General features: G+C 42.1%; 1 protein-coding gene across 1 annotated transcript in view; it reads left to right on the top strand.

Moving 5' to 3' along the window:
- The first annotated feature begins 4,039 nt into the window (after positions 1 to 4,039).
- The window catches only part of LOC110490065 (sodium/potassium-transporting ATPase subunit beta-3), a 63,416-nt gene continuing 41,395 nt past the window's right edge, over positions 4,040 to 26,060 (top strand). Inside the window, exon 1 of the mRNA XM_021563201.3 lies at positions 4,040 to 4,554. Within this exon, the coding sequence (XP_021418876.2) occupies positions 4,434 to 4,554 (121 nt within the window). The 5' untranslated portion in view covers positions 4,040 to 4,433. The remainder of the gene's footprint in view (positions 4,555 to 26,060) is intronic.

The following is a 26,060-nucleotide window of genomic DNA, read 5'->3' on the forward strand; positions in this document are numbered from 1 at the left end:
ACCTCTGGGCAACTTGCCACAAGCCCGCCAGACTCCTCAGCAGTGGCGTGAATTCATAAATGCCAAAAGAAACATCCATGATCCAACCATAAATTCATAGATTATGCCCCTGGAATAAGAAGATGGCAGTTCAATGTGTAGCTAGATGTAAAAGGCTAATGTTAACTAGTTAGCATTGCCCTTGAAAGGAAGTTAGGCTAGCGAGCAAGCATTTTAGCCAGGTAGCCTGGGACAACAAAAAATAAAAGTGTGTACTGTGTGACAGAGTCATAGACCATTTCGTCAGCATGAAAGAACAGAGGATGGCATTGGCGTTTCTCTACAAGTAGGGTGAGTCAACATGCTCTTTTATGCGCGCACACACACACACATCAGAACCATGGACAGCCACATATTTAGCTTACATTGTTTTTGGTATCTTTTAGTTGTCACTGTATTAGACTAAGCATTTGGTGATTTGATGATGAAATAGTGCTGGAATAGTGGAGGCAGCTCCTGTTTTCTTTGCGACTTGTGGTAACTCTGTGGTTCAAAATTAATAGTTTAGTAGTTAGAAATGTCAGAAACATTAACTTGCTTGACCATTCTGTAGGTTATGTAACTGTTTGTTACATGCCATATGCTTTGTGATGAAAAAAAGGTGTGGTTGAATTTATTCTGCCACTGTGTCTGTCTTATTGTCTCTGCCTTCGGCCTACATATCACGGTTGTAAGGCATATGAACTAACAGGCTATAGAGCAAACAATGCAATTACCACACACTACCGGTCAAAAGTTTTAGAACACCTAGTCATTAAAGGGTTTTTCTTTATTTTTACAATTTTCAACATAATTATTCTACAGTGAAATCATCAAAACTATGAAATAACACATGGAATCATGTAGTAACCAGGCGAGCTAAACTACTTCTATGCTCGCTTCAAGGCAAATGGCACTGAAACGTGCATGAGAGCACCAGCTGTTCCAGAAGACTGTGATCATGCTCTCCGCAGCCGATGTGAGTAAGACCTTTAAACAGGTCAACATTCACAAGCCAGCAGGGTCAGACAGATTACCAAGACGTGTACTGCGAGCATGCTCTGACCAACTGGAGTGTCTTCACTGACATTTTCAACCTCTCCCTGTCCGAGTCTGTAATACCAACGTGTTTTAAGCAGACCACCATAGTCCCTGTGCCCAAGAACACTAAGGTAACCTGCTTAAATGACTACCGACCCGAACTGCTCACGTCTGTAGCCATGAAGTGCTTTGAAAGGCTGGTCATGAATCACAATCAACACCATTATCCCAGGAGCCCTAGACCCACTCCAATTTACATACCGCACCAACAGATCCACAGATGCAGCAATCTATATTGCACTCCACACTGCCCTTTCGCACCTGGATAAAAGGAACACCTATGTGAGAATGCTATTCATTGACTACAGCTCAGCGTTCAACACCATAGTGTCCTCAAAGCTCATAAATAAGCTAAGGACCCTGGGACTAAACACCTCCCTCTGCAACTGGATCCTGGACTTCCTGACGGGCCGCCCCCAGGTGGCAAGGGTAGGTAACAACACATCTGCCACGCTGATCCTCAACACAGGGGCCCCTCAGGGGTGCATGCTCAGTCCCCTCCTGTACTCCCTGTTCACTTATGACTGCACGGACAGGCACGACTCCAACACCATCATTAAGTTTGCCGATGACACAACAGTGGTAGAACCTGATCACAGACAATGGCGAGACAGCCTATAGGGAGGATATCAGAAACCTTGCCGTTTGGTGCCAGGACAACAACCTCTCCCTCAACGTGATCAAGACAAAGGAGATGATTGTGGACTACAGGAAAAGGACGACCGAGCACACCCCCATTCTCATCGACAGGGGATTAGGTTGAGATTTTAAAGTTCCTTGGTGTCCACATCACCAACAAACGAATGTGGTCCAAGCACACCAAGACAGTTGTGAAGAGGGCATGACAAAACCTATTCCCTGTCAGGAGACTGAAAAGATTTTGCATGGGTCCTCAGATTCCCAAAAGGTTCTACAGCTGCACCATCCAGAGTATCCTGATTTGTTGCAAAACTGCCTGGTATGGCAACTGCTCGGCCTCTGACCGCAAGGCACTACAGAGGGTAGTGCGAACAGCCCAGTACATCACTGGGGCCAAGCTCCCTGTCTTCCAGGACCTCTATACCAGGCGGTGTCAGAGGAAGGCCCTAAAAATTGTCAGACTAATCACCCTAGTCAAAGACTGTTCTCTCTGCTACCGCACGGCAAGCGCTACCGGAGCGCCAAGTCTAGGTCCAAGAGGCTTCTAAACAGCTTCTAGCCCCAAGCCATAAGACTCCTGAACACCTAATCAAATGGCTACCCAGACTATTTGCATTGACCCCCCTCTTTTACACCGCTGCTACTCTCTGTTATCATCTATGCATAGTCACTTTAATAACTCTACCCACATGTACATATTACCTCCACCAACCGGTGCCCCTGCATATTGACTCTGCACCGGTACTCCTCTGTATATATAGTCTCGCTATTGTTATTTTACTGCTGCTCTTTAATTACTTGTTACTTTTATTTCTTATTGTTATCTGTATTTTTTTATTTGATCACATACTGTAGGTTGTAATATGCACCGCTACTGCTCATCAGAGACTTCTCTATCGGAGTCTCAGAATACCCACATTGTGTAAATCCGTTCCTAATCCAGAGCAGCTTCATTGATTGAACTGCCCTGTAATACTGAAACACTCTACTTTACCCTAGCTTGTGTGCTAGTTCAAAACTATACAATACAGCCTTTTATTATCCATTGAACCTGAAATGTATTTTGCCATCAGTTATTTCATTCCTGACCTCTGGACACCACACACACACACACGAGACTGGAAGCAAGCACGCGTCAGCTGCATTGCAGTTCCCTGGAGCAGGTTAGTGGTAAAGTGCTTTTGTCAAGGGCACAAAAGGCACCTGAGATTCTGATACCAGCATTTTTTGGGGAGAGAACCAAAATTATTTATTTTTGTTTGATCAGCCCAACCTACCTGAGTCACACGCACGCTGAGGGGTTGGAAGTACAGGATCAGCCACAGTTCAGCATCCCTGGAGCAGTTGGTGGGTTAAGGGCATTGCTCAAGTGCAAAATGGCAGGAGATTGTAACCCCTGCAAACCGGCTCCATGAGATTTTTTTCCATTCGACCCATCCAGCTTAGAGTTTCTCGGCTCATGCCGGCTCTAACGGAACATAACAAATACTGACAAAATGAAGAACCAGCATCATTAAATTATGATATGAATGTGGCACTGCCATCACTGAATATTTATCAAATATTGATCACAAAACACTTGGTTAATCATTGGTCATATGCCTACAGCCTTCTCGATCCTCACTAGAAAGTTATATATAAATCAGCCCCCCTTTTTTAGGCCAGTGGACCAATTTTACTGAAAAACTCGGTAAAAAGTTGTGAAAATACTTTTTTACTGTCTGCCAGTTCACTTAGAAGTAACCACTTGGCAGGCAGATGCAGTTTCAACTGACTCTTTTTTTTCTACTATTGAGATTTAGAATAAATTACACAGGGTGCAATTTCTAAATGTGGTTGTGCATCAGCAGTCACTCAATAAGCCAATGTCAGCAAAAAAAAGAGATCGGTAAATAAGTCTAGTGGCCAACTATTTAAACTTGTAAATAAGTATGGACGAATTACTGTCCGAGTGGGGGCACATATTAAAAACTGCAAACATTTGCCTCCACCCTATGGCAAAATGTGTAGAATTGCAGGAAATTAGCTGTGCAACTGTCTTTTTTTCTGTCTGCGCCATGGCAAAATAAGTAGAATTGTAGCAAACTTGCTTTAAAATGCCAACATTTTCTCTATGTCCCATGGACAAAATGTGCAGAATTGCAGAAAATGACATTTAAAACATGATTTCTTTATCTTAGATTTCACAAGGAGGGCTGATAAAATGTTTTGCTGTTAAGGTTGGGGGGGGGGGGGGGGGTATTGACGTGGAGACAAACGCGCCACTGCAGCAACCCATGATGAGTTGCGTGTTTTTGTGTCCCCCAACACCATCAAAGTTGCCCGTCCCTGCTCGAAATCAATCTAGCCCACTTAAATACAATAGAACCTTAAGATGATGAATAACAAATAAAAAAAACATTCCTCTGAGTTTTGAATACCTCTTCTGGAGCCTGAATGCCGAAAATGCGCATGCGCTGAGATGATTCAAATGCGAATTTTCTTTCAGCTCAGTTGCTGCGGTACTGTATCCGTGTGGAGAGGGTAACTTGAAGAGACTAGGCTGTATTGGCTCGGAAATAACACTCCATTTTTTTTTATTTCATAAAACTGGCAATCCATCGTTTATAGACCTTTTGGGCATTATAACATTCTTACCATCTACGGTCATCAATTTGAACAACTCAAAGCCAACCATGTCGACCAAGGAGGAGACACCCGTAGCCGACGGAGACAAACCGCAGACTTCCTCCTGGAAAGATTCTATCTACAACCCACGAACAGGAGAGTTTATTGGCCGAACCGCTAAAAGCTGGGGTAAGAAACCGGTTTGGGACACGATCAGATCGGGTTTGCATATTAAAACAATGATATCTCATTGATATGACATTTCAGAGCCATAGTACAAAGTATCGTTTGTCGGCTTTAATCAGTTACCAATGTGAATGCAGCCTGGGATACAAATTTGCATGTACATTTTAATAATTCAATAGCCTTGTGTTTTTTTCGACTGGGCCTACATAACGGAGACGTTTGTTCATCATGATTTGCACCCCAATAATGTCAACAGCCAATCAAAGCTGATCAAACGGTATCGGATGTGTTCTTCCCCTCTGTTGGCACCTTTACCCCCCATTATAACATTATACTTACGGTCAATGATCTACTGAATTTATTTTAATAAACTGTGATGGTTTTAGCCTATAATAGATGGTTGCCATATGTCCCCGCAATTAAAATAGGCTATTGGAATTAAAATGTCTCTAAAGATCCACAGATTCCTCGAAATAGGCTTTTTTTCAGGGGATTGCGAGTGATTAGCTTTTAGGTCACTAGTGTAGCGGGGTAAATTAAAATTTTAGACCGATTTGTCATTAAGAAAATCTTGACGGAGCCCAACAGGCCGAATCGAGGCTGCCTTAACCGGGTCCGTAGGCTAATGTATCGAAATTAATTGCAATGGGATTAATGTAAACTGGGATTACAGTATACTAGATTTATGCTAAAAAAATAATCGGCCTGTGGCCTTATCAACACTTCCCCAATTTCGTCCCTCTAATCAGTGCAATTAAACTGTTCTTAGAATAACCTGTAAAGCACGTTGTATCGTCTCGAGAATCAGTTTTGCACGAGGCTGGCGAGTGTTATGGGGCATGCATACAGAGTTTCCCCTGTCATATTGCCCTCATTTTATTAATGTCATTTTTTAAAATCCATATTCATGCAAGCACACGAGTAGGTTTATTTGAAATTATGTTGCTAAAAATGTCGATAGATTACAATTACAGTGATACTTTGTTTCCGCAATACAGTGACGCTATTTCTCGGCCATTACTCGCATGCCGTCCGTCACTCTATTTAAATATAACATTATTATCATCTGTCATAGAGTTCTACATCCTATTCTCCTCAAATTCCAATGATTTAAAACGGAATTGGGAAGTTGGTTGGTCATATTTGCATAGGGCCTACAATAAATGCATACAATAGGTTTATACTAGGGTACAAAATGCATTGACTTTATGCATGTTGAAAAAAACATTTCTAACCCAATTTTCTATAGGCCTAGAACTCCTCCCATAGTTGCCAAGCTACTGTCTGTGGGAATAGTGTAGGCCTACCAGTTTGTGTTCTGTTATGGCAATACAAGCTCACTAATTCACAGTCCTAGCCCAGATCACAAATTCTGCTGTCATGACAGTAGGCTACTGTCTTTCCATGATGTTACTATAGAGCTCTTTCTCTGTCGCTGTCTCTCGCTCTCTATCAAGGTCAAATCAGTTCTCTCTCATATTGCACAGCAGGCACACAATTTGTAGCCTGTTGTCAATGATTTTTTTTTTCTCTCTCTCTCTCTGCTGGTCTTGTGTTGCAGGGAGCATAAATCAGTTTTAGATTTGAGAGAAGTGGGCCCTGAAATGCAGGCCTGCCATAGCTCTGTTTTAGAGCAGAAAATTGTGTGTGTGTGCATGTGTTGGTGGGCGTCTTGCGTGATTGTAATCGTGCAAGTTAACTTGCAGCATTGTGCTTAGTTGATTCCTTCTCAACACATGGGCTTGAATATGGTTTATACTCCAGTAGGCTACAGACATGGAAAAATTATAGGCTTACTGATTTTGCGGGGGAGGTAGAGATGGGCAACTCCCATGGTCTTCTAACAGGTGTCTGGCAATTAGGAACAGGAGCAATGACACTAGGCTTCAGTCAACACCTGCCATCCAGGACTTCTATGAGTTAGAGAGTTGGACTAGTAACTGGAAGGTTGCAAGTTCAAACCCCCGATCTGACAAGGTACAAATCTGTCGTTCTGCCCCTGAACAGGCAGTTAACCCACTGTTCCTAGGCCGTCATTGAAAATAAGAATTTGTTCTTAACTGACTTGCCTAGTTAAATAAAGGTAAAAAAATAAAATAACAGGCGGTGTCAGAGGAAGTCCCCAAAAATGGTCAAATACTCCAGCCATCCAAGCCGTAGACTGTATTCTCTGCTACCACACGGCAAGCGGAATCAGTGCATCAAATCTGGAACCAACAGGACCCTGAACAGCTTCTACACCCAAGCCATAAGACTGCTATACAAGACTGCTATATAGCTAATCAAATGGCTACCCAGACTGCCTGTATGATCCTTTTTTTTTGCGCTCAGTCTCTTGCACTGACTATGCACACACACTGGACTCTACCCACACACTCACACATAGTTACACTGACACTCCAACACACACATACATACGCACACACACATACACTACATATGCATACTGACACCACACACCACAAATGCTGTTGCTAATGTCTTATCTATCCTGTTGCCTAGTCACTCTACCTATATGTACAGTGGGGCAAAAAAGTATTTAGTCAGTCACCAATTGTGCAAGTTCTCCCACTTAAAAAGATGAGAGGCCTGTAATTTTCATCATAGGTACACTTCAACTATGACAGACAAAATGAGAAAAAAAATCCAGAAAATCACATTGTAGGATGTTTTATGAATTTATTTGCAAATTATGGTGGAAAATAAGTATTTGGTCAATAACAAAAGTTTATCCCAATACTTTGTTATATACCCTTTGTTGGCAATGACAGAGGTCAAACATTTTCTGTAAATCTTCACAGGGTTTTCACACACTATTGCTGGTATTTTGGCCCATTCCTCCATGCAGATCTCCTCCAGAGCAGTGATGTTTTGGGGCTGTTGCTGGGCAACACAGACTTTCAACTCCCTTCAAAGATCTTCTATGGGGTTGAGATCTGGAGACTGGCTAGGCCACTCCAGGACCTTGAAATGCTTCTTACGAAGCCACTCCTTCGTTGCCCGGGCGGTGTGTTTGGGATCATTGTCATGCTGAAAGACCCAGCCACGTTTCATCTTCAATGTCCTTGCTGATGGACGGAGGTTTTCACTCAAAATCTCACGATACAAGGCCACATTCATTCTTTCCTTTACATGGATCAGTCGTCCTGGTCCCTTTGCATTGAAACAGCCCCAAAGCATGATGTTTCCACCCCCATGCTTCACAGTAGGTATGGTGTTCTTTGGATGCAACTCAGCATTCTTTGTCCTCCAAACACGACGAGTTTAGTTTTTACCAAAAAGTTATATTTTGGTTTGATCTGACCATATGACATTCTCCCAATCTTCTTCTGGATCATCCAAATGCTCTCTAGCTAACTTCAGACGGGCCTGGACATGTACTGGCTTAAGCAGGGGGACATGTCTGGCACTGGCGGGGTAGTGTGTTACTGATGGTAGGCTTTGTTACTTTGGTCCCAGCTCTCTGCAGGTCATTCACTAGGTCCCCCCGTGTGGTTCTGGGATTTTTGCTGACCGTTCTTGTGATCATTTTCACCCCACGGGGTGAGATCTTGCGTGGAGCCCCAGATCGAGGGAGATTATCAGTGGTCTTGTATGTCTTCCATTTCCTGATAATTTCTCCCACAGTTGATTTCTTCAAACCAAGCTGCTTACCTATTGCAGATTGTCTTCCCAGCCTGGTGCAGGTCTACAATTTTGTTTCTGGTTTCTTTTGACAGCTCTTTTGTCTTGGCCATAGTGGAGTTTGGAGTGTGACTGTTTGAGGTTGTGGACAGGTGTCTTTTATACTGATAACAAGTTCAAACAGGTGCCATTAATACAGGTAATGAGTGATGGACAGAGGAGCCTCTTAAAGAAGTTGTTACAGGTCTGTGAGAGCCAGAAATCCTGCTTGTTTGTAGGTGACCAAATACTTATTTTCCACCATAATTTGCAAATAAATTCATTAAAAATGCTACCATTTTTTCTCATTTTGTCTGTCATAGTTGAAGTGTACCTATGATGAAAATTACAGGCCTCTCATCTTTTTAAGTGGGAGTTCTTGCACAATTGGTGGCTGACTAAATACTTTTTTGCCCCACTGTACATACAGTTGAAGTCGGAAGTTTACATACACTTAGGTTAGAGTCATTTAAAACTAGTTTTTCAACCACTCCACAAATTTCTTGGTAACAAACTATAGTTTTGGCAAGTCAGTTAGGACATCTACTTTGTGCATGACACAAGTAATTTTTCCAACAATTGTTTCCAGACAGATTATTTCACTTATAACTCACTGTATCACAATTCCAGTGGGTCAGAAGTTTACATACACTAAGTTGACTCTGCCTGTAAACAGCTTGGAAAATTCCAGAAAATTGTCATGGCTTTAGAAGCTTCTGATAGGCTAATTGACATCATTTGAGTCAATTGGAGGTGTACCTGTGGATGTATTTCAAGGCCTACCTTCAAACTCAGTGCCTCTTTGCTTGACATCATGGGAAAATCAAAAGAAATCAGACAAGACCTCAGAAAATAGATTGTAGACCCCCACAAGTCTGGTTCAACCTTTGGAGCAAATTCCAAACGCCTGAAGGTACCACGTTCATCTGTACAAACAATAGTACGCAAATATAAACACCATGGGACCCCGCAGCCGTCATACTGCTCAAGAAGGAAACGCGTTCTGTGTCCTAGAGATTAACGTACTTTTGTGCGAAAAGTGCAAATCAATCCCAGAACAACAGCAAAGGACCTTGTGAAGATGCTGCAGGAAACAGGTACAAAATGATCTATATCCACAGTAAAACGAGTCCTATATCGACATAACCTGAAAGGCCGCTCAGCAGAAGAAGCCACTGCTCCAAAACCACCATTACAAAAACCAGACTATGGTTTGCAACTGCACATGGGACAAAGATCGTACTTTTTGGAGAAAGGTCCTCTGGTCTGATGAAACAAAAATAGAACTGTTTGACCATAATCACCATTGGTATGTTTGGAGGAAAAGGGGGAGGATTGCAGGCCAAAGAACACCATCCCAACCGTGAAGCACGGGGTAGCATCATGTTGTGGGTGTGCTTTGCTTCAGGAGGGACTGGTGCACTTCACAAAATAGATGGCATCTCGAGACAGGAAAATTATGTGGATATTTTGAAGCAACAACTCAAGACATCTGTCAGGAAGTTAAAGCTTGGTCGCAAAGGGGTCTTCCAAATAGACAATGACCCCAAGCGTACTTCCAAAGTTGTGGCAAAATAGCTTAAGGACAACAAAGTCAAGGTATTGGAGTGGCCATCACAAAGCCCTGACTTCAATCTCATAGAAAATGTGTGGGCAGAACTGAAAAAGCTTGTGCAAGCAAGAAGCCCTACAAACCTGACTCGGATACATCAGCTCTGTCAGGAGGAATGGACCAAAATTCACCCAACTTATTGTGGGAAGCTTGTGGATGGCTACCCAAAACATTTGACCCAAGTTAAACAATTTACCAAGTACTAATTAAGTGTATGTAAACGTCTGACCCACTGGGAATGTGATGAAAGAAATAAAAGCTGAAATAAATCATTCTCTCTACTATTATTCTGGCATTTCACATTCTTAAAATAGTGGTGATCTAACTGACCTAAGACGGGGCATTTTTACTAGGATTAAATGTAAGGAATTGTTATAAACTGAGTTTAAATGTATTTGGCTAAGGTGTATGTAAACTTACGACTTCAACTGTAACCACCTCAATTACCTCGTACCCCCTGCACATTGACACGGCACTGTTACTCCCTGTATATAGCCATCCCACTGTGCACAGACGTCAATTCAATGTCTATTCCACATTTGTTCAATGTAATTTCATTGAAATGATGTGGAAACAACGTTGATTCAACCTGTGCGTTCCCAGTCGAACACACAGGTTAATCCCTGTGTATTTATTTTTTGTCACTATTTCCCTTCAAAAATATACTCTGCATTGTTGGAAAGGGACTTGTAAGCAAGCATTTCACTGTTTGTCTACACCTGTTTACAAAGCATGTGACAAATAAATGGAATTTTTATTTGAACATGACAAATGGATGGAGAAGAACCATGGAGTAGTTTTCGCAACTTTGTTCCTGAAGACCTTGATAGTCAATGCTCATTAATCAGGCTTAAAATAGCTAAACATTTGAATGTGCAATGACACCAACACTCACTCACTCACTCACACACAGCTGAGGCTGGCAGAAGGCCCAACCAAAGCAAAAAGCCAATGATGCAGACACTCTCTGTTACTACATATGTGCCTAGTGAATGTGTGCGTCATGACTGGTAAAAACAATGAAACTATACTGTAGAAGCATGTGTATCAGAATCTAAAGGAATAAGACCCATGTAGTGCTAATAGTTCATTCTCATCCCTTTTTTTTACCAATAGTCACCTCTTAGAGGAATTTCACCCTGGGAAAATCTGGGCTTGGTTTCATCATGTCTGAGGCATTTCTAGGACAGTGAGATGTGTTTCACACGCAGTTGCCGTGTAGCAAAGCAGGTCAGGGCTTCACACGCTGAATGATGCACCCTATGGCGGCTTCCAGTGTATTGATGGAGCGGGGGGTTGAGATCTAAAAATACATGTAGTCCTGCTTTGTGGCATTTCGCAAAGGCTCTATGTTATACTGATCATTGTTGTGGGTGTTCCTATTGGCGGATTCATCGCTAAATATACAAGCAGACCATTTTTTCCCAGTCTCTGCAAGACTACAACTTGTGTTGTGCAGTGCTTTGTGCTCTAGCCCCCGTCACTCCCCCAAGGCGGGCTTAAATTAAAAGGAAGTGGACACTAACCACAATCCTTTGGGCAAAACTGAATGACCTCACCAAGACACAATGGCTTCAAGTGATTCCTCTCATCAACATGAATTTGATGATGGAGCTATCTATTAGCTACATGGTGACATTCAAGCATACATGTTTCAATCGGAAGATAGCGAAGAGGATTCGAATGAGAGTTGGATTTAGCTAACATTAGAAGCTCAGCTAAAGCCGATGCCAGCACCTAGAGGGCAGATGACAAATACGGTGCTTAGCTAAGTAAGTTATTTTTCCTGCAAGCCACCTAGCTAACTTTTAGTTTATCTACTGAAACTCTTGTGTATTGCTGGCTAACCTACTACTTCATTACAGTGGGGAGAAACCAAATAATTAGCTATGCAGCTAGCTAGCCAAACATCTACCGGTAGCCATATCTAAGACTAAAAATAGATATGTTGTATCTCGATTGTAAAATCTCTTCTCTTTTTAGTCGTAAATATGGCCAGCTACCTAAAGCTTGGTTTACCACAAGCATAAGCGCATGACTGGAGTTAGCAGATGCCAGGCTAACGAGCTAGCCAACTTGTTATGCGACACGCCTCGCAATTGTAACTTTTTAGCAACTGTAACTAATTTACTAGCTAGCTATGTAACGTAATTGATGAGGGTTGTAATTGGTTATGATTATGACAATGGATGCATTAAAATCACAAAATGATAAGCATGATGCAAGATAGGATTCCCAACAGATGTAAATAACACGTATTGCATATCCAGCTAGCTAGCTAAGTTAACTAGCAAACAGTGAGGAGAAAACAATAATACAACAACTTACTGTTGTAAAACTGAATCTGGTTTCACTATGAAAATATTTGCCTAAGCATGCCTGATAGACATGACTGTAGGTAGATACTCTCTGCCTACATACCTAGGCTCATTTGTACGGCCTCGTCCCTGTGCAAAGGTTGAGGGTTATGCCCTAATTATTTATATTCGGCTAGATATTGTTGCAAATGTAATCTCTGTGCCTGTGCACATGTTCAACTGTTGTTCAAACTGTACAATGGAGTATAATTTTGTTTGTTTTTTGTCTTGCAGACAATACCGTATGGTGCCTGGGCATCTTCCTGGAGTGGATTCTAGATATAGAAACAGAATTCCTTTGCCTGCATGCTTCATTGTAGCAGAACTGTATCCCGTGAACTGTATCCCTCTCGAGGGATTAGACATTATGCTCAATTTCACGCAGATGACTCATGAGGAGCTGAATGGCAGTTTGATCATGATCCTTCTCCCACATCTTTACAAGTATTCCCTGAATTTACTGTATGTTTCTTTGGAATGGAAATTTCATCCTGACCACCTCTCCCATCTGCTGACCACCAGTTCTGTTAGCTACAGATTGTTAAATAATGTGATTTAACCAAAGATTTTTGGTATCTATTACTGTGTGTTACAGGATAGGTACTGTTTGGTGTAGCAGAGAATTTTCAAACAACCTTAGCAATTCTGTCTTCATCCTCGATTTGGGGGATAAAGGAGTTTCACAAAATGTCATTGTCCGTTTGCAGTGGGTCAGGTTGAATTTAGAAAATGCTCTGTTATGAAAATACTTCTTTGCTCCATGAAGTAATTCAACAATATCTGCGCTGCCATCATGTCTTCTCACTCATTGATCGAGACAGGTCTCTGTCACATGACTTGCAGCACTTTGGGGTGGACACCTGTTTTGATCAATGAAAGAAGACTTATTATCATCAAGATGTGTGCAAAAATCTGTGGGTAAATCACATCTGGTGTAACAATCTGTAGCTACAGTTCTCTGCACTTGTGTGTCTCTACACCTGAGACGCACTCGGGCACACTGAACTGTACTCCACTGTTCATAACAAAAAGTGTTACTTTTACCAAATAACATTGTTGTTGAATACCCAGTTGTTTTGAGTTAGCATTAAAGAGTGTACATCCCTATATTTTAGACATCCAAAGAACGTTTGACAAATAAACAATCTGAATGTCTAGGATCTGTTTGATGCTACAGAGCCATGTACAGCTTATATAAATATCAGATGTTCAACAGATGTTGAACATTGATAGAAAATGTCCATATTTATTCATGGTCGTTCCATATCAGGGCTCTCCAACCCTGTTACTGGAGAGCTACCGTCCTGTAGGATTTTACTCCCACCCTAATCTAGCACACCTGATTCTGGTAATTAGCTGGTTGATAAACTGAACCTAGTTTGTTAACTGTTATTGGAGCTAAAACCTACAGGAGGGTAACTCTCTAGGAACAAGGTTGGAGACCCCTGTCCTACATGGTCTTATGCCAGGGTTTCCCAAACTTGGTCCTGGAGACTCCAAGGGGTGAACATTTTGGTTTTTGCCCTAGCCCATCACAGCTGATTCAAATAATCAACAAATCATCAAGCTTTGGTTATTGAGGGTGGGGGACAAGATGGCGGAGTGAGTGGTTCAACTGAACTGCTCATTAAATAGAATGCAATCCCAAATTTGAGTACGATGATGAACACAGTTAAAGTTACGTATTTTTAATTATGAAAACGTTGTTTAGGGTGTAGATCAGCTTTAATATTGCAGATTGTAGCTTCCATCAATGTAATTGTCCGCATCATTTCCAATCCCCCATGTATTTTTTGGGATATACAGTGCCTTGCGAAAGTATTCGGCCCCCTTGAACTTTGCGACCTTTTGCCACATTTCAGGCTTCAAACATAAAGATATATAACTGTATTTTTTTTTGTGAAGAATCAACAACAAGTGGGACACAATCATGAAGTGGAACGACATTTATTGGATATTTCAAACTTTTTTAACAAATCAAAAACTGAAAAATTGGGTGTGCAAAATTATTCAGCCCCTTTACTTTCAGTGCAGCAAACTCTCTCCAGAAGTTCAGTGAGGATCTCTGAATGATCCAATGTTGACCTAAATGACTAATGATGATAAATACAATCCACCTGTGTGTAATCAAGTCTCCGTATAAATGCACCTGCACTGTGATAGTCTCAGAGGTCCGTTAAAAGCGCAGAGAGCATCATGAAGAACAAGGAACACACCAGGCAGGTCCGAGATACTGTTGTGAAGAAGTTTAAAGCCGGATTTGGATACAAAAAGATTTCCCAAGCTTTAAACATCCCAAGGACCACTGTGCAAGCGATAATATTGAAATGGAAGGAGTATCAGACCACTGCAAATCTACCAAGACCTGGCCGTCCCTCTAAACTTTCAGCTCATACAAGGAGAAGACTGATCAGAAATGCAGCCAAGAGGCCCATGATCACTCTGGATGAACTGCAGAGATCTACAGCTGAGGTGGGAGACTCTGTCCATAGGACAACAATCAGTCGTATATTGCACAAATCTGGCCTTTATGGAAGAGTGGCAAGAAGAAAGCCATTTCTTAAAGATATCCATAAAAAGTGTCGTTTAAAGTTTGCCACAAGCCACCTAGGAGACACACCAAACATGTGGAAGAAGGTGCTCTGGTCAGATGAAACCAAAATTGAACTTTTTGGCAACAATGCAAATGTTATGTTTGGCGTAAAAGCAACACAGCTGAACACACCATCCCCATTGTCAAACATGGTGGTGGCAGCATCATGGTTTGGGCCTGCTTTTCTTCAGCAAGGACAGGGAAGATGGTTAAAATTGATGGGAAGATGGATGGAGCCAAATACAGGACCATTCTGGAAGAAACCCTGATGCAGTCTGCAAAAGACCTGAGACTGGGACGGAGATTTGTCTTCCAACAAGACAATGATCCAAAAGATAAAGCAAAATCTACAATGGAATGGTTCAAAAATAAACATATCCAGGTGTTAGAATGGCCAAGTCAAAGTCCAGACCTGAATCCAATCGAGAATCTGTGGAAAGAACTGAAAACTGCTGTTCACAAATGCTCTCCATCCAACCTCACTGAGCTCGAGCTGTTTTGCAAGGAGGAATGGGAAAAGATTACAGTCTCTCGATGTGCAAAACTGAGAGACATACCCCAAGCGACTTACAGCTGTAATCGCAGCAAAAGGTGGCGCTACAAAGTATTTAACTTAAGGGGGCTGAATAATTTTGCACGCCCAATTTTTCAGTTTTTGATTTGTTAAAAAAGTTTGAAATATCCAATAAATGTCGTTCCACTTCATGATTGTGTCCCACTTGTTGTTGATTCTTCACAAAAAAATACAGTTTTATATCTTTATGTTTGAAGCCTGAAATGTGGCAAAAGGTCGCAAAGTTCAAGGGGGCCGAATACTTTCGCAAGGCACTGTATATATATTAATAGCAAGGGCATTGAAGATGAAACGTGGCTGGGTCTTTCAGCATGACAATGATCCCAAGGGCATATATATATATATATATATATATATATATATATATATATATATATATATATATTACAGTGGGCAAAAAAGTATTTAGTCAGCCACCAATTGTGCAAGTTCTCCCACTTAAAAAGATGAGAGGCCTGTAAATTTCATCATAGGTACACTTCAATTTCAATTCAATTTATTTGCAAATTATGGTGGAAAATAAGTATTTGGTCAATAACAAAAGTTTCTCAATACTTTGTTATATACCCTTTGTTGGCAATGACAGAGGTCAAACGGTTTCTGTAAGTCTTCACAGGGTTTTCACACACTGTTGCTGGTATTTTGGGCCATTCCTCCATGCAGATCTCCTCTAGAGCAGTGATGTTTTGGGGCTGTTGCTGGGCAACACGGACTTTCAACTCCCTCCAAAGATATTCTATGGGGTTGAGATCTGGAGACTGGCTAGGCCACTCCGGGACCTTGAAATGCTTCTTACGAAGCCACTCCTTCGTTGCCCGGGTGGTGTGTTTGGGATCATTGTCATGCTGAAAGACCCAGCGACGTTTCATCTTCAATGCCCTTGCTGATGGAAGGAGGTTTTCACTCAAAATCTCACGATACATGGCCACATTCATTCTTTCCTTTACACAGATCAGTCGTCCTGGTCCCTTTGCATTGAAACAGCCCCAAAGCATGATGTTTCCACCCCCATGCTTCACAGTAGGTATGGTGTTCTTTGGATGCAACTCAGCATTCTTTGTCCTCCAAACACGACGAGTTGAGTTTTTACCAAAAAGTTATATTTTGGTTTGATCTGACCATATGACATTCTCCCAATCTTCTTCTGGATCATCCAAATGCTCTCTAGCAAACTTCAGACGGGCCTGGACATGTACTGGCTTAAGCAGGGGGACACGTCTGGCACTGCAGGATTTGAGTCCCTGGCGGGGTAGTGTGTTACTGATGGTAGGCTTTGTTACTTTGGTCCCAGCTCTCTGCAGGTCATTCACTAGGTCCCCCCGTATTGTTCTGGGATTTTTGCTGACCGTTCTTGTGATCATTTTGACCCCACGGGGTGAGATCTTGCGTGGAGCCCCAGATCGAGGGAGATTATCAGTGGTCTTGTATGTCTTCCATTTCCTAATAATTACTCCCACAGTTGATTTCTTCAAACCAAGCTGCTTACCTATTGCAGATTCCATCTTCCCAGCCTGGTGCAGGTCTACAATTTTGTTTCTGGTGTCTTTTAACAGCTCTTTGGTCTTGGCCATAGTGGAGTTTGGAGTGTGACTGTTTGAGGTTGTGGACAGGTGTCTTTTATACTGATAACAAGTTCAAACAGGTGCCATTAATACAGGTAACGAGTGGAGGACAGTGGAGCCTCTTATAGAAGAAGTTACAGGTCTGTGAGAGCCAGAAATCTTGCTTGTTTGTAGGTGACCAAATACTTATTTTCCACCATAATTTGCAAATAAATTCATTAAAAATCCTACAATGTGATTTTCTGGATTTTTTTTCTTCTAATTTTGTCTGTCATAGTTGAAGTGTACCTAAGATGAAAATTACAAGTGGGAGAACTTGCACAATTGGTGGCTGACTAAATACTTTTTTTGCCCCACTATGTATATTCATTATATAAATAGGCCTATTTAATTTTGTCTGGCTTGCTATTCCAATCAAATTTATATAATTTTTGTTCATAATTAAAAAAACAGGTCGCTATAGAGTTAATCAGGGAGATTTTTCCACAAATAGACAAGTATTTTCCTTTCCTTGGTAGCAAGATCTTAGCAAAAATAACTTTCTATAAAAATGTATTAGTGACATCATTTATTTATTTGGGGATATGTATTTTGGGATATGTATACCGAGTATGTCCACATCCCGTCAGACCATTTTATAGGTAAACTACACAGTAATGGAAAAGTATTTTTTAGTGATCCAATATGTAATATAGTACACATAATTTGGTTTTAATCCAGAGAGGTTAGAAAAAGTGTCTAGATCTTCTTGAGGTTGTGGAGGGATTCTAATTGTGGATTTAAAAGAAAACAACATGAATAATCAACGTACAATGACACCTTTGTTTTTAAACCCTGGATTTCTAATCCCTTAATATCATTGTTAGATCTGATTTTAACAGCTAACATTTCGATGGCAATATGTCAATAGTGGACAACCTTGTTTTTCTCTTCTTAACAGTTTAAAACTTTCTGAGATGTAGCCATTATTTACTATTTTACACCGAGGGTTAGTATACATAACTTTAACCCATTTTATAAGAAATTCTCCAAAATTGGAAAATTCCAGGCATTTATATATAAACGCCAGTCATACTTTATCAAAGGCCTTTTCAAAGTCAGCTATGAATACCAGGCCTGGATTCCCAGATATTTCATAGGGTTCTGTTGCTTCCAGTATTATTCTCTCCAATGTATCATCCATGTAAAAAGCATGTCTGACTAGGATGAATAATATCTGACAAAACCTTTTTAATTAAGCATTTAATTTAAGCATTTAGTTAGAATTTTTGTATCACAACACTGAAGTGTAAGAGGCTTCCACTTTTTTTAAATGGACTGGATCTTTATATTTACCACTTGGATCCTGTTTCAGTAATAATGAAATCAGACCTTGTTGAGTGTCCGGTAATCTATTTATATAGGATTGGTTAAAACATGCTAATAACGGTCCTCTGAGAATATAAAAAAAAGTGTATTCACCTCCACTGGTATGCCATCCATCCCTGGTATTTTCCCGGACTTAACGGCTTTAATTGCATCAAGAAGTTCCTCCTTTGTATTGTGCTGCTTGTAGGGTTGATAAATTATTATATACACTACCGTTCAAAAGTTTGGGTTCACTTAGAAATGTCCTTGTTTTTGAAAGAAAAGCTATTTTTTTTGTTCTTTTAAAAAAACATTACATTTATCAGAAATACATTGTAAACATTGTTAATGCTGTAAATGACTATTGTAGCTGGAAACGGCAGTTTTTTAATGGAATATCTACATAGGCGTACAGAGGCCCATTATCAGCAACCATCACTCCTGTGTTCCAATGGCATGTTGTATTAGCTAATCCAAGTTTATCATTTTAAAAGGCTAATTGATCAGCGGAGAACTGGAAGGAGAGACGGCTAAAGGAAGAATTGGTTTTGGGGGTGACCAGCTAGATATACCTGCTGGAGCGCGAGCTACAGGTGGGTGCTGCTATGGTGACCAGCTAGCTGAGTTAAGGGGGGACTTTACCTAGCAGGGTCTTGTAGATGACCTGGAGCCAGTGGGTTTGGTGACAAGTATGAAGCGAGGGCCAGCCAACGAGAGCGTTCAGGTCGCAGTGGTGGGTAGTATATGGGGCTTTGGTGACGAAACGGATGGCACTGTGATAGACTGCATCCAATTTATTGAGTAGGGTATTGGAGGGTATATTGTAGATGACATCGCCGAAGTCGAGGATCGATAGGATGGTCCGTTTTACAATGGTAATGTTTGGCAGCATGTGTGAAGGATGCTTTGTTCCGAAATAGGAAGCCAATTCTAGATTTAACTTTGGATTGGAGATGTTTGATGCGAGTCTGGAAGGAGAGTTTACAGTCTAACCGGACACCTAGGTATTTGTAGTTGTCCACATATTCTAAGTCAGAACCGAGTAGTGATGTTGGACGGGCGGGCAGGTGCAGGCAGCGATCGGTTGAAGAGCATGCATTTAGTTTTACTTGTATTTAATAGCAGTTGGAGGCCACGGAAGGAGTGTTGTATGGCATTGAAACTCGTCTGGAGCGCTGTTAACAGTGTCCAAAGAAGGGCCAGAAGCATACAGAATGGTGTCGTCTGTGTAGAGGTGGACCAGAGACTCACCAGCAGCAAGAGCGACATCATTGATGTATACAGAGAAGAGAGCCTGGTCCAATAATTGAACCCTGTGGCACCCCCATAGAGACTGCCAGAGGCCCGGACAACAGGCCCTCCGATTTGATACACTGAACTCTATCAGAGAAGTAGTTGGTGAACCAGGCGAGGCAATCGTTTGAGAAACCAAGGCTATCGAGTCTGCCGATGAGGATGTGGTGATTGACAGTCGAAAGCCTTGGCCAGGTCAATGAATACTGCTGCACAGTATTGTTCTTCGATGGCGGTTAAGATATCATTCTGGACCTTGAGCGTGGCTAAGTTGCACCCATGACCAGCTCTGAAACCAGATTGCATAGCGGAAAAGGTATGGTGGGATTCGAAATGGTCGGTAATCTATTTGTTGACTTGGCTTTCAAATACCTTCGAAAGGCAGGGTAGGATAGATATAGGTCTGTAGCAGTTTGGGTCAAGAGTGTCCCCCCCTTTGAAGAGGGGGATAACCGCAGCTGCTTTCCAATCTTTGGGAATCTCAGATGACACGAAAGAGCAGGCTAGAAATAGGGGTTGCAACAATTTCGGCAGATAATTGTAGAAAGAGAGGGTCCAGATTGTCTAGCCCGGCTGATTTGCAGGGGTCCAGATTTTGCAGCTCTTTCAGAACATCAGCTGACTGGATTTGGGAGAAGGAGAAATGGGGAAGGCTTGGGCAAGTTGCTGTGTGGTGTGCAGTGCTGTTGACCGGGGTAGGGGTAGCCAGGTGGAAAGCATGGCCAGCCGTAGAGAAATGCTTCTTGAAATTCTCAATTATAGTGGATTTATCGGTGGTGACATTGTTTACTATCCTCAGTGCAGTGGGCAGCTGGGAGGAGGTGTTCTTATTCTCCATGGACTTTACAGTGTCCCAGAACTTTTTTGAGTTTGTGTTGCAGGAAGCAAATTTCTGCTTGAAAAAGCTAGCCTTCGCTTTTCTAACTGCCTGTATATATTGGTTTCTAGCTTCGTTGAATAGTTGCATATCTCAAGGGCTGTTCAATGCTAATGCAGAACGCCATAGGATGTTTTTGTGTTGGTTAAGAGCAGTCCGGTCTGGAGAGATACACGGGCTATATCTGTTCCTGGTTCTACATTTCTTGAATGGGGTATGCTTATTTAAGATGGTGAGGAAGGCTTTTTTGTAATAACCAGGCATCCTTTACTGACGGGATGAGATTAATATCCTTCCAGGATACCCCGGCCAGGTCGATTAGAAAGGCCTGCTTGCTGAAGTGTTTCAGGGAGCGTTTGACAGTGATGAGCGGAGGTCGTTTGACCGCTGACCCATTATGGATGCAGGCAATGAGGCAGTGATCGCTGAGATCTTGGTTGAAAACATCAGAGGTGTATTTAGAGGGCAAGTTGGTTAGGATGATATCTATGAGGGTGCCCGTGTTTACGACTTTGGGATGGTACCTGGTAGGTTCATTGATAATTTGTGTGAGATTGAGGGCACCAAGCTTAGATTGTAGGATGGCTGGGGTGTTAAGCATGCTCCAGTGTAGGTCGCCTTGCAGCACGAGCTTTGAAGATAGATGGGGGGGGCAATCAGTTCACATATGGTGTCCAGAGCACAGCTGGGGGCAGAGGGTGGTCTATAGCAGGCGGCAACAGTGAGAGACTTGTTTTTAGAGAGGTTGATTTTTAAAAGTAGAAGTTCAAATTGTTTGAGTACAGACCTGGATAGTAGGACAGAACTCTGCAGGCTATCTTTGCAGTAGATTGCAACACCGCCCCCTTTGGCTGTTCTATCTTGTCTGAAAATGTTGTAGTTAGGGATGAAGATTTCAGAATTTTTGGTGGTCTTCCTAAGCCAGGATTCAGACACGGCTTGAACATCCAGGTTGGCAGAGTGTGCAGTGTGCAGTGAATAAAACAAACTTAGGGAGGAGGCTTCTAATGTTAACAGTCATGAAACCAAGTCTATAACGGTTACAGAAGTGATCAAAAGAGAGCGCCTGGGAAATAGAAGTGGAGCTAGGCACTGCAGGGCCTGGATTCACCTCTACATCACCAGATGAAGAGAGGAGGAGTGGTTGTCTAGGACGTCTGGAACAGAGAGTAAAAGGAGCAGGTTTCTGGGGGCGATAAAATATCTTCAAGGTAAAATGTACAGACAATGGTATGGTAGGATGTGAATACAGTGGAGGTAAACCTAGGCATTGAGAGAGATATTGTCTCTAGAAACATAATTGAAACCAGGTGATGTCATTGCATGTGTGAGTGGTGGAACTGAAAGGTTGGATAAGGTATAATGAGCAGGGCTAGAGGCTCTACAGTGAAATAAGCCAATAAACACTAACCAGAACAGCAATGGACAAGGCATATTGACATTAAGGAGAGGTATGCTTAGTCGAGTGATCATAAGGTTACAGTGAGTAGTGAGGTTGGTTGGGGTCACGGCGATTCCGACAGCTAGCCGGGCCATCGGTAGCAAGCTAGCATAGGATGGAGGTCTGTTTCTAGACACCTCGTGCGTTTCTGTCGGTAGATTAGTGGGGTTCCGTGTGGTAGAGGGGATCAATCCAATTGGCAAAATAGATAAAGTTCTAGTGACCCAAGAAAAATGGTCCGATAGACCTATTCAGATAGCAGCCGATAAGACAGCTAACGATTAGCGGGCCGCAGATGGACGTTCAGGTAACATCGTGACGGAGGGGCCAGTTGGATAACTTCCTCGGGCAGATAACGTCAGTAGTCCAGTCCTGAAGTCCCGGTGGGGCTCCGCATCGGCAGTAAAACGAGTCCGGATAGGTGATTGTAGCCCAGGAGTGGCTGATGGAACTCTTCAGCTGGCTACCTCCGGAATAATTTATGTTTGTTCCGGGATCGACGTAAGCCAATAGTCACACAGATAGCAGCTAGTTAGCTGCGAGATCCAGGTGTAAATGTCCAGAGCTTGCGGTTGAAATCCGGGGATATGGAGAGAAAAATAGGTCCGGTATGTTCTGGTCTGAGTCGCGTTGTACAAAACTGGTAATAGCTTTTCGAGCTAAAGGATAGCTGATGACCACAAACCGTGGTTAGCTGAATACTAACGTTAGCCAGTAAACTGGCTAGCTTCTGGCTTGCTTTTGGTTAAATACAGATGTGTGCCAAGCTTGTAGCGTCATACCCAAGAAGATTCGAGGCTGTAATCGCTGCCAAAGGTGCTTCAACTGGGTAAAGGGTCTGAGTACTTATGTAAATGTGATTTTTTTTTTTTACCTGTTTTTGCTTTGTCATTATGAGGTATTGTGTGTGGATAGTTTTTTCCCCTCATCAATGTAATACCTATTAGAATAAGGCTGTAACGCTATATACAGGGGGTACCAGTACCAAATCAATGTAAAGCGGTACAAGGTATTCGAGGTAGATATATACATGAAGGCAGGGTAAAGTGACTTGGCATTAGGATAGACAATAATAAGCGTGAATTAAAGAACAGTGTAGCAGCCCCATTTTAGTTTAAAAGTGTGATTGTGTTGTGTTATGTGAATGTGTGTAGGTTTTGTGGCGGAGTGTCAATGTACAGTGTGTGAGTGAAGTGTGTGTATATGGTTTGTGTATATATAGTCTATTGAGTATGCATAGGGTCAGTGCAGATAGTTCGGGTACCATTCATTTAATATTTAGCAGTCTGGCTATTTGGGAGTCTTATGACTTGGGGGTGCAAGTATTTCGCTACACCCGCAATAACATCTGCTAAATATGTGTATGTGACAAATACATTTTTATTTGATTTAGAAGCTGTCTCGGAGTCTGTTGGTTCGAGAGCCGATGCTCCCGTACCGTTTGCCAGACAGTATCATAATTAACAGTCTATGGCTTTGGTGGCTGGAGTCTTTGGCACCGCCTGATACGCAAATTTTGCAACACCCTCAATAACATATTATAAGTATGTGGATGTGACCAATACATTTGATTTGATTTTGTGGTCCTGGATGGCAGGAAGCTCTGCCCTAGTGATGTACTGGGCTGTCCTCACCACCCTCTGTAGAACTTTGCAGTCAAGGGCGGTGCATTTCCTATTCCCAAGCGGTGATGCAGTGTCAAGATGCTCTTGATGGTGCAGCTGTAACTTTTTGACGATCCGAGGGCCCATGCCAAATATTTTCAGCCTCCTGAGGGGGAAGAGGCGCTGCCATGCCCTCTTCACGACTGTGCGGGTGTGTATGGACCATGTGCACACCAAGTCCTTAGTGATGTGGATGCCAAGGGGAGAGAATGATGGCATCATCCTGAAATGAAACCATCGACCTTAGAATGATTGCCTAGCTGTATTTGACCATTTACCCTTTCATTAGTGTTATTGTAATTGACACACATCAGTGTCATAAGGTTTACCAATCAGAGATTATTCAGTCTGGACTACTCAAAGCAGTAGTGTCTCATTACTAGGGCTGTGGCGGTCACAAAATTGTCAGCTGGTGATTGTCAAGCAAATAACTGTTGGTCTCATGGTAATTAACAAACACATTTAGCATCTCCTGGCTTCCACGCATAGCCTACAAGCCACTGATGCAGACATTTTGAAACATCTACATTTCAACAGGTCTAATAAATAAATGTAATATAGCCTACACCATCACAACAAATCCATTATTTATTTTAGACAGGTCTAAACAAACATGATATGAGGTTGAGTTGTCCTTATGTTAGGCCCTAATCTGGCTATGGCTGTGGGCTACCCTAGTTCATTTAGCAAACAAGATTTGCTTGGAATTCCGTGGCATTATTTTATATTATTTTATAGTATCAAGAATACAATTGAGCAAAGCTGAATAAAATAGAAAGGACATTATCTCTAAATGACTTGAGGGAGTCACGCACATACAGCTAACAGGCCCTCCGATATGCTTAATTTAGAGTTATTTATGCAACTTTAGTTGTGATACAAACGTTGGGATATATGTTTTTATTTTTATCACATTCTAAGGCAGCATGATGTGACTAAGGATGATTTGAAAAAAGTTGCATGAAAGGCTTTGCTCTGTTTTTTTGCATAGGCTGCACACACTTCATCAGTCTCTCATTCACAATTTGCCTTGAATTTCCTGGCGGCATCCCCTTTGTGTTGCCGTAATGCCTACTAAAAAAAATCCATGCCTTTTGCGGCCGTTGTCCGTTGTTCCTCTTGGGCTGAATATAATAATTACAATTCCCTTCTCCCGGCTGCATCCCCAGAAGGGCCTCTCACTCACATGGCTCTCTCAGATATCTCAATTCTTATTAGCCAATGCCCATCATGTGATCAGGTCCTTCTCACAGGGATGCAGCTGCGCGTGTGCATCCTTATCAAATGCCGAGGAGCATATTGAAGATGTTGGAAGAACTGGACACATTTACTTTTTGTCAGCCAGCAAGGTGAGTAGGCCTAACGTACATTAAAATCACTAGCCCATGTCAATCTATTGTCCCCCATATAAATATTCCAAGCATAGTCTGGGACAGTTGTGGAAGGGAATAGATTCCATATTAATACAACCACTAGTATCAACAAATATTTTTAAAATATTGAGGCTGATGCAACCGATCAGAACGTTTAGCTTAAAATGTTAAGAAACTATTTGGCGATTACTTCACATTATAAGCACAGCAATGCACGAACGGCAGTAGGCTATAAGCATGAATGTTCCATAATGCAATCAATTAGCAGGAAAGCACCATTCTCAAAAGTGACCGCAAATGCAATTGTTCATGTAATGCTTTTATTATAAAGGTGAATTTTTATGGTGAAAATGAACTTCCCCAAACTTGAAACTCACACAGTGCGTATGGATGCCAGTTAGGCTCTATTTCTCCCACTTTAGTTGTGATTCGAATAATTATATATTTTTTACCATCTTCTACCCAATTTCGTGATTACAATCTTGTCTCATCGCTGCAACTCCCCAACGGGCTCAGGAGAGGTGAAGGTCAGGTCATGCGTCCTCCGAAACATGACCCGTCAAGCTGCGCTGCTTAACATCTGCTTGCTTAATCCGAAGTCAGCCTGCAGGCATCCGGCCCGCCACAAGGAGTCTCTAGAGCACGATGAGCCAAGTACAGCCCCCCCGGCCAAACCCTCTCCTAACCCGGACAATGCTAGGCCAATTGTGCGCCTCCCTATGGGACTCCTGCCTGGTTGTAACACAGTATGGGAACGAACCCCAGGCTGTACTGACGCAGCAACACTGCGATGCAGTGACTTACACCGCTGCGCCACTCGGAAGGCCCTGTGATACAAACCTTATAGGCCACATGAGGTAGGTGTGCGACTGATTTGAAAAAGTCGCAAAAAAAGGCAGGCGCTGTTTCTTGCCTTACAAGCTGGGCATCATTCACATGTGACAGGCTGATATGGTCACCAATCCAGACTATTCTTGATTTAATCTTGTCTATACATACATTATTTAGTTTGTGTGAAATTTGTTTTGATTTCGAATGGACCACTATCATGCACCTATCTTGAAACTGGGGCAGGGGCAAAAAATACGTAATCTATGCTTTTAACTAGTGAATGGAGGATGCCTTTCCCATGGTTTATTTTCATGCCAGCCAG

This window comes from Oncorhynchus mykiss, chromosome 15 (assembly GCF_057628025.1).
Source record: "Oncorhynchus mykiss isolate SJ-2025 chromosome 15, ASM5762802v1, whole genome shotgun sequence".
In the NCBI taxonomy this organism is placed as follows: Eukaryota; Metazoa; Chordata; class Actinopteri; order Salmoniformes; family Salmonidae; genus Oncorhynchus; species Oncorhynchus mykiss.